Source organism: Cavia porcellus, unplaced genomic scaffold, assembly GCF_034190915.1.
Source record: "Cavia porcellus strain 051 isolate PalLab524CR breed Dunkin Hartley unplaced genomic scaffold, mCavPor4.1 scaffold_21, whole genome shotgun sequence".
Classification (NCBI taxonomy): Eukaryota; Metazoa; Chordata; class Mammalia; order Rodentia; family Caviidae; genus Cavia; species Cavia porcellus.
The window spans coordinates 60815905-60828356 of record NW_026947504.1 but is presented as its reverse complement, the minus strand read 5'-3'; the positions used below and the strand labels follow the sequence as shown (position 1 = coordinate 60828356).

Sequence of the window (12452 nt, the reverse complement as noted above, 5' to 3'; positions counted from 1 at the left end):
GACGCCCCAAATTACCCCATCTTCCTACCTTTCCATTTCTTAGGTTTTTGCCATTTTGGCTTCATTGCAATGGTTTTGTGCCCTGTTCTTTAACAAGGCGTAATCTTATTTTGATGAATGCATTAAAAATGCTAATGTATAATCAGTGAGAGCTTCTTTAATTTACTATAATGAAAATTTCTAAGAGAGTAGAAAGATCTAACTGGGACCATCAGACAAATCCCAGGTCTAGGAATACAGTAGAGTACAGAAAGACTTGGATAACTGAACAAGCTCTCAGATTTTATCCTAGCTTGTCTGCCTCAAACTAGACTTTTCTTTTTAACTTAGTAATAGGGTCCGAAGTCCTTCAAATAATACTTTGGAATGAGGGCGGCTTCCTATTTTTGTTTGGTTAATTCTCCAGCAACAGAGTAAAATTTCGACTTCATTTTAATGACAATGTATCTCCCCTTTTAAAAAAGACATAACTGAAAACCAAGCGCAAGATAGTGACGAGATCTTTAGCCACCTGCCTGGGCCTGGATCCCAGCACTGGACTCAGTTCTGCTCTAAAAAGGCGCTCGATAGTGCAGCTTGGGCAGCCTCTGAAAAGTTCTCTGAGGACTCCATATACCAGAAGTTAAGAGTTCAACTCCAAGCTGAGAGCCTCGCTTCTCCAGGTTAAGAGCCTGCTTTCTCCACACCGCCGCTCCACCAATCAAAAGCGACACAGTCAGCCTCCTTCTGACACTCTGGCTCCCGGAAAAGGGTGGGAACTTAAGCCGGCGGAAGCGTGGGCCGGAAGCGTGAAGAGATTATATCTAAGCCCCACCCCAGCGCAGCACCTCCCCGGACCGCTCCACAGCGCGAGGAAGGAGAGGAACCACCTGAAGTTTCATCAGCCACCCAGGGCCCGAACCAACCTCAAGCCCTTTCTTAGCTTTCCCCAGCCTCGCAGACCGCCCCCTTGCGAAGCGCATAGTGTCTCAGCCCCAAGTACCCGGATGTTCCCCTCCCTCCAGCAGCTCAGTGGCCCCTCCCCTGCGCGGCTCTACGTGCCCACGCCAACGCTTACGGCGCTTCCGGAGGCGCAGCACGCGGTGACGTAAGAGTGTGCCCTCTATATGAGGTTGGGGAGCGGCTGAGTCGGCCTTTTCCGCCCGCTCCCCCCTCCCCCCGAGTGCCGCTCCGGCTGCACCGCGCTCGCCCTGAGCTTTCAGCTCTTGCTAAGCTAGCGCGGCCGCTGTCTCCCGTCAGCTACCACCATGATTATCTATCGGGACCTCATCAGCCGTGAGTCTTGACTATACTACCCCATACCGCACTGGGGAGACCAGGGTGGGAGTCGAGTGGGGGCGGGGAAGGTGCCCTGCCCAGGTCCTAGTCCTGAGGGACGCCGGCGGCCTCTTGGGGGCGGGCAGGGGTCGGGGTTTGGGGCGCGCGCCCGGGGCGGGGCGAGGGCCGCGTGCTCCCAGCCGGCGCGGGAAATGGCGGAGCCCAAGCCTCCGGCGCCCTTTGACAGCTGGCTCTCTGTTCCCGAGCAGACGATGAGATGTTCTCCGACATTTACAAGATCCGGGAGATCGCGGACGGGCTGTGCCTGGAGGTGGAGGGCAAGGTGAGTCGGTCGGGGCGCCGCATGGGGGAGGCAGGGCCAGGCAGGCGGCTCGGGTTTCCGCCGCTCCCCCGCCCGCGGTTGTGCAATCCTCCCCGCCGCCTCCTGGCGGAGGAGACGCTCTTCGGGCTTGGGTTTTTCTAGAAAAGTGAAGGCGGAGCCGAGCCTGGAAATAGGTCTGCCGCCTTCCTGGCTGTCCCGGGTTGGAACCTCAAGCCCTTAGCGTGTGTCCTGTTTTTACTTGACCCGTGACCATCTGAGGGCCCACAGCTGAGTGGCCTGCACTTCGTTGTAGTGACCTCATTTTCGTTCCGGCCAGCAGTTCTTATTAGATCTGGTTGTTTCTGAAAAAACTAGTTTAAACAAGAGCTAAGAATATCGAGTGAGAACACGATGGATACTGAGCGTAAACTATGAATATAAGAAACATTTTGAAGGTTCCTCTTTTTTATTTTGCAAGTAAACTTTTTTTTTTCCTTAATGCAGATGGTCAGTAGAACAGAGGGTAACATTGATGACTCGCTCATTGGTGGAAATGCCTCCGCTGAAGGCCCCGAGGGCGAAGGCACAGAAAGCACAGTAATCACTGGTGTTGATATTGTCATGAACCATCACTTGCAGGAAACCAGTTTCACAAAAGAGGCCTACAAGAAGTACATCAAAGATTATATGAAATCGTAAGTGGCTTCAGCTTAGCTGATGTTTAAGATCTTTGAGGATTTAGGGATTGGCATGTTCTAACAATAGAAAAAGTCCTTCTTGGACAAGGGGGCTTTTTTAAAATTCAAAGTTTTTTTTTAGTCAGTAACAGTCTGACACGGTCATATAATCTGTCATGACATTTGGGATTGTAAACAATTGTTGAAAGATCCATTCTGCAAATACATTAATTGTGCAGTATTCTGTTCATTGATACCTAGTTGGCCTTAAAGTTGGGGCTTGTATTTTTTACTTAAGTAAAAAAATTGACTTTGTTCAAAATCTAGTACTTTAATAACCTTTTAACAAAATACTGTTTTAGAATCAAAGGTAAACTTGAAGAACAAAGACCAGAAAGAGTAAAACCGTTTATGACAGGGGCTGCAGAACAAATCAAGCACATCCTTGCTAATTTCAAAAACTATCAGGTAAATATTTTAGTATATGGATCAGACTTTTAAGAATATTCTAAAAGAGTAGCTCTTACTCTATAACAATAGAAACTTTGTTTCTTGATTAGTCTGTAGCTTTGTAGACTCAACTGGAGTTCAGGGGGACAGAGTAGTCTTGTCTTTAAAAAAAGATCTTGCCTTTTTATAAAAAAAGTTTTTTTTTGCTTTTCTTCTTTTTAAATCCTTGCTGTCTTAGCAAATGATGGTTCTCAGTTCTTCCTCCTTTGGGTTGTTTAACTTCCTTAGTAGCTCAATTTTGTTTACAATTTACTGTGTGTGGTTGCTTACCATTGATGTTTGTGCTACATCTGAGCTTGTTAGCCCTTACTGGTAAACTTCAATGAACTCCCCTTATCTATAAGGTTTGATTTTTTTTTTTTTTTTTTTTAAACTATGTCACAATCTTGTTTTTCAGACTTAAGCTTTATTGTATCTCATGACTATAAGGTCACTTCCTTATGTGATACACTTTATTGACAGCTTTATGTTTTCATTGTTAGGTATGTAAGCAGTAGCATTTGGAAATGTTTAGGATTGACAAAAGTGAAAATTTCTAGAAAACCTAGTGTTGGTTCATTGCATTGTACTATTTTGGTTACTAGTGCTTTGTTACCTGAAGTGTTTGAGCATTAATCTTGGGCATCAAAACTTGTACTTGCTAAACTTTCTTGGATTTTCTATGTTCTGACACTTGGTTGTGTTATGGTTTGCTCTGAGATGATTCATGTTTTTATATAATGGTCTGATTCTGAGTATTTGTTTCTCAAGTTCTTTATTGGTGCAAACATGAATCCAGATGGCATGGTTGCTCTCCTGGACTACCGTGAGGATGGTGTGACCCCATTTATGATTTTCTTCAAGGATGGCTTAGAAATGGAAAAATGTGTAAGTATCAGAAAGTGATTTGAAATAAGTGATGTAAATATGGAGATATTTTAAGTATAGGTGTTTTGTGCTATTAGGGTGGTTACTTGGTAGTTTTAAAACATGGCATCTAGGTGTTTGGGGGGATTGTCTTTGGCTTTTTGTTTCCTCTGTGGAGGGTCTATAAATAGGTTTGTCATTCACATGTAGGAGGCTTACAGTATGAAAAACCTGTAGAAAACTGAATGGTTTAAATACTGGAGGCCAGAGATTTAGCTCTCTGGCATAAACACTTGCCTGGTAAGTGCAAGGTCAAGAGTTTGATCCCTGGTACAAAAAAAAATACTGAACTGGAAATCAGAAATAGCACTCTCCTCCCCCTTTTGGCCTGACATTCATGATTCTTTGAGTATCAGGGTTTTTTTTTTTTTTTTTTTTTAAGCTTAGATTTACTGGTAATTGGCAGCTGATAATTGAAAGCTTTAGGACATTTAGCTGCTAGTAAATAGAGCTGATTACTGATGGACTTTGTGTCAATAAAAGGAAATACATTCAATAAAAGTGAATGTCGGGTTGCTGCCATGCAGACTGAAAAAAAGTACTCGTTCATCTTAGCCTTAGAGCCAACTATTTTAAAAGAAAAAGCTTGTTAACGATACATTGAACAAAATGAGGGTCAACAAATGGGCAAAAATTGGCACAAGATAACTTGCCCAAAGTGGTTAGTCAACCACTACGTGAAGTTTTTTGGTAGGACCTTAATGCAGGGTAAGACTTGTAGAAAATACTCTACCTCTGATTTGGTAAGGATGTCCTGCATCCACTGATAGACCTTGAACAATTTGTTGTTCTTACGGTTTGCACTAGGATGCTAAAGGAAAAATCCCTGCGCTTTCTGTCTGTCTTTATGGCAGCCCAGATTGAATTGGGGAGTACACCCGTATGGCATAGAAATTTAGTGCTGTTAATTGAGAAAAATGTTAATGCAGTCTTTCTTGTTTTTACAGTAATGGATTCGGTGGTTACTTTGGATGTATCACTTGTCATAACTGGCTGCTGCTTGTCATCCACACAACACCAGGATTTTAAACAAATGGGACTGATGTCATCTTGAGTGCTTCATTTCTTTTGACCGTGATTTATTTGGAGTGGAGGCATTATTTTTTAGGGAAAAAACACATGTCATGTAGGTTGTCTAAAAATAAAGTGCATTTAAACTCATTTGAGAGAATGCCTCTTAGTTTAATACATGTATAAACTAAGTCCATTGTAGTGTTTGTGGAGAAGATAGACCACTGCTAAAAGCATAAGACTGTCTTCAGATAACTTCTGCAGTGGAAACTACTCCTGAGACTGGAACCTAAGAAAAGAATCAAAGTATTAATTCTGAATTTCAGTGAAGGGGAAAAAGGACTTTCATAGCAGTGCCAACATTTGAAGTGGAGCCTTATATATTTCATCACCTACAATGGAAGTAGTTAACCATGGACGAGATTACCAAAAGAATAAAAAGACTTAACTCAGTTGGAAGTAAAGTATTGTCTGAGTTTATTTAATATAGATCAAGTAAAACCAGGTCTGGAATGGATGTCAGACCCTGGTTAATCAGAATGGGGGTTAGTAAACAGGCCTGTCTGCTGCCTCTGCAACAAAGGTGGTTATAGTTTAAAATGGCTGGGGAAGGGGATCAGAAGAGTGCTTGTGACATGCAATTTGAATTTGTTCAGTTTGTGGGAACATTACCATGTGCATTAACTATAATTTTACTGACTTTTTGCATTGCAAGAATGTGTGACAGGCCTACAAATCCTAAAACAACCTTGGAACCTTTTGTGCAGATTATCCGTGCTTTAAAAGATAAAGATGCAATGTAGGGTAGCTGTTAGAAGAAAAAAGTTTCATGTTATCAAAAAAGGCCATGCAAGTACTATGTAGAGTATACACTTGGCAGCCTGGAGCAGTTACCTGTTCAGGTGCTGTTAAGGTCTCCAGGTAGAAGAAAAGTGGCTGCCACTTCTGATTGTGGCAGCCAGGATTGAATAGAGGGATACATGTCTAGCAAATATGTATAGTACTGGGGCTTAAATCCAAGGCCTCATGTGTACCTGGCAAGTATATTACTGAATGAGCCACACTCATTTTTGTTTAGTTTGGATGTGTGATTGGCAGTCAAATTTGCCATGGTAGGGGCCAGGGATATAGCTTAGTGTCACAGCACCTTCCTGGCAGGTGCAAGGTCATGACCTTGGTCCCTAGTATCCAAAAACAATTTGCCCTGATGCCTTCAAAATGCATAGTAAGAGTTCAGGTAGCTGTTAGGTTAATAGCGCCCTCTGCTGAATAGTGAAAGAAAATAGGTAGAAATTTCTTAAACAACATTGTGATTTGTGACTGAAGGAAAGTGTAGCTTGATCTAGGAGGCAGCTTCATGGTTCAAACATGCCAGCATGTTTGTCAGTGTCATAACTGGAACAGCCTGATACTCGGGAAAGCCTTGAAATAATGTAAGTTGAAACCCAGACAATAAGCCACCCTTAAAGATTTTCAAATCTATAAATCCCTATTTTCCTGGCAGTATGCAGTGTTTTGTTTTCGAGACAGGCTTGCTATCTGTGTTGTGGTCTTGAACTGACGCTGCAGCTGTCCCATGTCATGGGGTTCCATGCATGTATCACCAGGGCTCTTTACACCCCATCCAGATCAGTGTAGGTTTGTACATTGCATTGTTTTGTGTGTAGTCTATTCCAAAAATGGCCATTATAATTTATGAAAAGAGCTTGAGAAATTCAGGTAGTTGCCTTAAAGACTGCCTGTGTTTTGGATCTTTTTCTGGTTACACCAGAGTCAGGTGATGCGTGTTTTATTGTACATAGCAGAATTACATGTCATTTTGACTTGGTAGAAAGTTTGATACCAGTGTGGGCTACAGTAGACTATGGGCCCTGGACTTGTAGCATGTGTGGAGAACAGAGTAGGAAAAAAAACCTTGGACAGTGTTGTCTGAGAAGGCTTCTGTGCATGCCATTTGGATACAAATGGGAAGGTAGGGAAGTAGACCATGTGATACCTTGTGCAGACCATTCCGGGCCAGGAGAAAACAGCTGGGAACAAGGTGGCCACTGTGCTGACCCAAGAATACAAAAGAGGCAGAGAAATATTGCACTGGGAAAAAGCTGAAGTTACATGATTGCATTTTTCAAAGGATCACTGGTTACTGTGTAGCAGTAAAAAGCATGGAGACATTATATACAAGTATGCATTGTATGTGTAATTACTTATAGATGAAAAGTAGTTGGAAATAAAGATGTACTCATGGGTTAGATGAAAGGGGAGACAATGGATTGAAGTGTCAAGCCAAGTATTTTGGCCCGAGCATCTAAAAAGGAGCTAATGTGGAGATGAAAAGACTGAAGATACTTTCAGTTGGATTTTAGGCTGTATCTGACATGCTGATCTTAGTGGCAAAATCTCAGTAGATGCTGTGTGAAGCCACAACACTGGGTAGCTTCACTGAGGAAAGACAAGAGTGCACATGACGAATCAACAAAAGTGATTTTAAGAGCCAAGGAAGGGCTGCTAAAGGTCAGAGGAGAGCATACTTTGGGCAGGCAGGAGCAGTCCAACAAGGTTACCTGATGCAAACTGGTTTCGCAGGAAGAGGGCTGAGTGGAAAACCAGATAACTCAAATTTCAGTAGAATCTTTCAGTGGGTAGAAAGCCTAATTAAAATGGACTCAACAGCACATTCATAGGCAGCAGTGGCCCTTGAAATGTACAAATACATGCTTTTCTGTTGTTACATTGTATCCGCTTAAGCAAAAGGTGTGTAAGTGATTCATATTTGAGTCATTAGGAATTTTTCTTAAAAGTTACATCACTAGGTTGGTGTTGCTGTAACTTCTATTATTCCAAACTCAAGTTAGGCAATAACTCACCATAAAGTAACTGTTGGTGATGGCAGTTACTGTAAAAATACAAAAAGGGTAACACAAACCTCAACCAACTTGAAAAAATGTAGCAAACCATCCTTTGCAGTTATGCTACAGATAATATCTAGATGTTCCCCAAAGCCTTATGTGCTAATAGGGAGGGCTTTTCAGAGGTGGCTGCCTCTAGGGGGTAGGAAGATGGATTAAAGGTGTGAAATAACTAAATTAGTCCACTAATTTGCTTCAGCATAGTTCTAGGGATGGATAATGGGAATCCCACCCTGGGTGTGAGTAGCACCAACCAATAGGCTCATTCCCTGAATAGAATAAAAGGGAAAGGGAGGCCGGACGCTGATGCTTGCTGCTTTTTGCCTGGCTTGTCATGAACTGTTTCTCCTCTGCTATGTCCTTTTACCATCCTGTCCTGCCTTGGAGGTGGCCACTATGGAATGGAACCTCTACAGGCTGTAAGCAGAAATAACCTTTTCTTCTTTAACTTATGAGGGCTGGGGTTTTTATACTCAGCAATGAAGAAAATAAGACAGGCTACATGAGTGCACCCACATATGGTGTGGAGCAACTTTAGTTGATAGAATACTCGGTAAAGTGGAACTAAACCCAGAAGAATTTGCATGATTGGATACCATTGTTAGTGATGGGTGTTATAATTAGTAGGTCACTACTACACACATAACTCTTGATCCTAAGGTAAGCAGCCCTGACTTTGTGGCAATTAGTGTATGTTTTTAGAGAGTTTGGCCATATGAACTGGGGGTGCAACTTGGTATTTTGGCAACATTCTATCATTAGAGTGAAAAATCTTTGAAGTGTCCACATATACAAGAAAAAAATGTGTTAGATTCTTTAAACTTGGAGTTTGCAAATATGTTAAAAAGCATAATGTTGATAGTTACTATTTAATCCATAGCCTTGGCAGCAATGATACACATTAACTGCAGTATACATTAGCAGCCGAAAATAGGTCTTCGCTGTTGTGGAATATATTTTTACCTACTAGAATAGTCACATTTATTTTTCAAGGGCCTGTGGGTTGTGAACTGCTATCATTTGTTTTTTTATATGACTGAGTTTAGAGATCAGCATCTATGATCCCTCCATACACGGGATCATAAAACCTTCTGGTATTGATACAGTTTTAGCTGGGGTCAGTATATTTTTGAGGCAAAAAAGTATGAGCCTAGGGGCTGGAGATTTAGCTCAGCAGCATAAGCGCCTGCCTTGCTAGCAGGCAGTCGTGAGTTTGATCCCTGGTACCGAAAAAGACAAAAAAAAAAAAAAAAAAAAAGCATGAGCCTAGTTGAGGATTCTCCTCAAAAGAACTTGTTCATTGATTATTTCCTCAATTACTGCCTTTTTTCCTCCTGGAATATACTTGGCTTCTCTTTTATCTATTCATTGTCCTCTTCTGAGCCTACATACAGCAGAGAGCACCAATGTACAGAGGGCACTATGTACAGTTTTCACTTAGGTGAGTCATAAATTACAAAAATGGAAATTGAGACATTGGGTGGCTCTCAGGAGGGGGTCCTCTTAGAGAGAGAAGACACATGGACCATAAGTGTTAGTCAACAGTGAAAGTTCAGGGGTTTTTGGTTTGCATTTCGATTTTTTTTTTTTTCTGTGCAGGGAATTGAACCCAGGGCCTCACACATGCTAAGCAAGTACCATTCTCACCCCTAAGCCCAGTATTTTTATAACAGTACTGTGGAGAGGCCTCATTCAGTCTTGTATTCCGAACTTTCATTTAGATTCTAGAAATCTAATCATGTACGTGGTGACTTTCTTCACGTGTAAAGGTGGCAGGTAACTTCTAATTCACTATCAAACGTGGCTTGCACGTGGCTTCATTTAAGTCCAGGGTTATAAAATTATTCTAACAGTTGCAAAGTCTCCCGTTGCCTAAGCAGTTCACAGAGATATGCCAAATTGTTTTCTGGACATTTACTCAAAACCAAGCTCTACATGTAACTAACATTTCTTTGAGTACATTAATTTGAGAGTTTTCCTTAAGAACAATCAATTCATCATGTAAGTGAAGGCCCAAATATTCAACCTGGGAATAAAAGTGGCCAGTGAAAGAGGAAAATCATTGTGCATGAAATTAACAAAAATGAATGACTTAACTATCTCACAGCGGGGGAATAATGTGCATCAACAGATGGTGAGTATAAAATGAGAAGCTAAGTCAGCCCCAGCCCTGGTATGCTGCATCTTAATCTTCTCCAGCGTGTTCCTAGCGCATCCCCTTCCTAAGCTACCTTCGTTGTACAAACAGGAGGGGAATTCACAGGGGTGGGTTTTGCCAGGTGGAACACAGGCTGGGTGACTGCCATAAAGTGGGCATGACTGTAACACCAATTGCCAGCGTCTATTAAAAGTGAAAGTGACTAAGCTCTGAAATGTGGTTAAGTAATGTGCAACCTGTTCTGCTCTGCCCCAGACATAAGCGGAGGGGAGGACGGGGCTCTGTGTGAGGGCAGCAGCGCCTGTGGTTCAGGCAGGAAAGGCGTCTTTCCACACCATCACCAGGTTTCGCCGTGGCCCCTCCATCAGAAGACGAATTAACAAGGAAAAAATGCACATTTGAAAAAGAAAACCTTTTTGTGACATGGGGCATGTCACGAGAATAACAAGGATCCAAAGAAACAGGTAAACTTGTGTATATTTTACTTAGAATTCCGCCCCCCCCCCAATATACTTCATGCTTCGGTTTGGTGAAGCACGTGCAGGAGTCTGACTGGACAAAACTGTGATCTTACAGGGGCAAACTGAGGGAATGCAGTAAGGTCTGTGTATTCAGATTCTGGTCATGGCTCCGTGTCTCAGAGATAAGGACGCTCCTCTCCTCTGTAAACAGAAGGTGCCTCTCATATCAAAGTATCATGAACTGTGTCAGAGGAGAAGAGTGAAAAAATAAGAATGGGCTTCCCGCTGTTTTTGCTTTCTCAAATGCCAACAACCTGACATCCTTTGGGGCCTGAATCCCCTCATTCACATCCCAAAAGCAATGTGGAGGCTTCTTTTTCCAAGGCATTCACAAAGTCCTATGTGGATAGTATGCAAAACTCCTTCCAGCTACTGCTTCCCACATCAAAGGCCTATGACAATTTTGCTGAATATTCTTCACTTCCAGTTGGCCTGTTCTGTCTCAAGCCATTTCCTTCTCCCCCTATTATTGTTTGTATCTGGATGTCCCCCCAAATCCTCATGCATTCATAGGGCAGGCTTCTAGAATTTGTGATTCTTTCCTGGTTCAATTCTGGGAGTATGGGTGTGGGCACTCTAAGGTGAGCAGCCTACATACATCATAAGGGACAGAAAAGTCTTCTCAGCACTCTCCTCCCATTGTACTCCTGCTGCTTTTGCTGTCTTCCACCACCATGACCTGTTGCCTCTGCCATGAGCCACCCTGCCTTGTACCCAGCACATTATGGACTGAAACCTCCACAAACTGTGATCGAAATAGACCTTTCCTTCCCTAATCTTGAATGTTGAATATTTTGTCTCACCGAGAGAAAAGTGATCAATACTCTCATACACACACAGCCTCTGACCTGTGTTCACTTGACCTTCTTCATCCATGTGCCCAAACAACTCACCCCTCCCCATGTTCCTGATTAACAGCATATGCAGGGCCACTTCCTAAGCATACAGTCTGCGTGGTTGCCCCCTCTCAGGCCTGTGCGATGGGTTTAATGCTCCACTTTCACTGTCCTGAATCTTATTTATTTATTTTTGAAATGGGGTTTTATGGTTTATGTCAGATGCACCTCCCACCCCCACCAAGTCTCATGCAACCATGGGTGTGGCTGAATCTAGCATTTGTGATTGGTTCGGGGTCTAACGCTCAGATTGATGGTGTGACACCTGCCCAGGGTTGGAGCCAACATACATTATAAGGATGGAAAGAAGGTGTGTCTTTCTCTTTTGCCTAGTTTGAGCTTTGCTGCAGGGGATGGGCATGAACTGCTGCCCCTCAACCATGTCAGTTTGTTTTGGAGCCAACCGAGTATGGACTGAAACCTCCAACCAGGAAGAAATAAACTTCTGGGGCTGGGGATTTAGCTCAGCGGCATAAGCACCTGCCTTGCAAGCAGGCAATCTTGAGTTTGATTCCTGATACCGATAAAAAAAAAAAAAAAACCAAAAAACCAAAACAAAAAAAACCTTCCCTTTCCTAACTTTGGGCATCAGGTATTTTGTCTCACCATGAGAGAGAAAAGTAACTAAGAAATGATGTTTTGCTAAATCTCTAGTTTGCCCTGGGAGGGGAAGGTTTGAATTTGTAACCCGCCCACATCAGCCTCTCAGAGTGCTGGGATTACAGGTGTGCAACACCACATCTGGCTGAATTTGTTCTCTTCATTGGATAACAAGAAATTGGCCAATATATAATTTGTTTTGGAGACAGGATCTGGCCTTGAACTCACTATGTAGCCCAGGCTGGCCTCCAACTTGAGGCATTCTCCTGCCTTAGCCTCCTGAATGCTGGGATTATAGGGGTGCACTGCCATACTAAAAATGAAGATAAAACTATGAACATATAGATTTTAATATTGAACTCTTCTCCAGGAGAGTAATAGAATAACTGAGCTCACTCTGGCAAGACTTTACCATCCTAGAGTTTTTTCTAAATCATAGCTAAGGCTCCTGAGCACGTGGCTCAGGGATGGTTCATTGGATGGAATGTCCATGGCAATAGGAGTGGTGTTATCTACTTTGTAGCTGTTATAGAACTTGGGGAGAGACAAATGGGAAGCTTTTTTTTTTTTTTTTTTTTTTAAGGAACTGTTTCCTTCCATATACATGCACAATGAACTCTACTCAGACCCTTTCATACCTGGGCTATTTGTCTCCTGTTCAGCTTTACGTGCTCTCTCTTCCTCTGTC

At 42.7% G+C, this 12452-nt stretch overlaps 1 protein-coding gene and 1 non-coding gene across 2 annotated transcripts; both read left to right on the top strand.

Moving 5' to 3' along the window:
- Positions 1-1150: 1150 nt before the first annotated feature.
- Positions 1151-5147, top strand: Tpt1 (tumor protein, translationally-controlled 1). The gene is given in 6 exon segments (NM_001173082.1): positions 1151-1275; positions 1527-1600; positions 2084-2274; positions 2619-2724; positions 3517-3633; positions 4620-5147. Coding segments are annotated over 6 exon segments (519 nt in total). The 5' UTR covers positions 1151-1247; the 3' UTR covers positions 4623-5147.
- LOC111753715 (small nucleolar RNA SNORA31) lies at positions 4427-4552 on the top strand. The gene has a single exon (XR_002788509.2). It is a non-coding gene; the product is annotated as a small nucleolar RNA SNORA31 (small nucleolar RNA).
- Positions 5148-12452: the final 7305 nt, after the last annotated feature.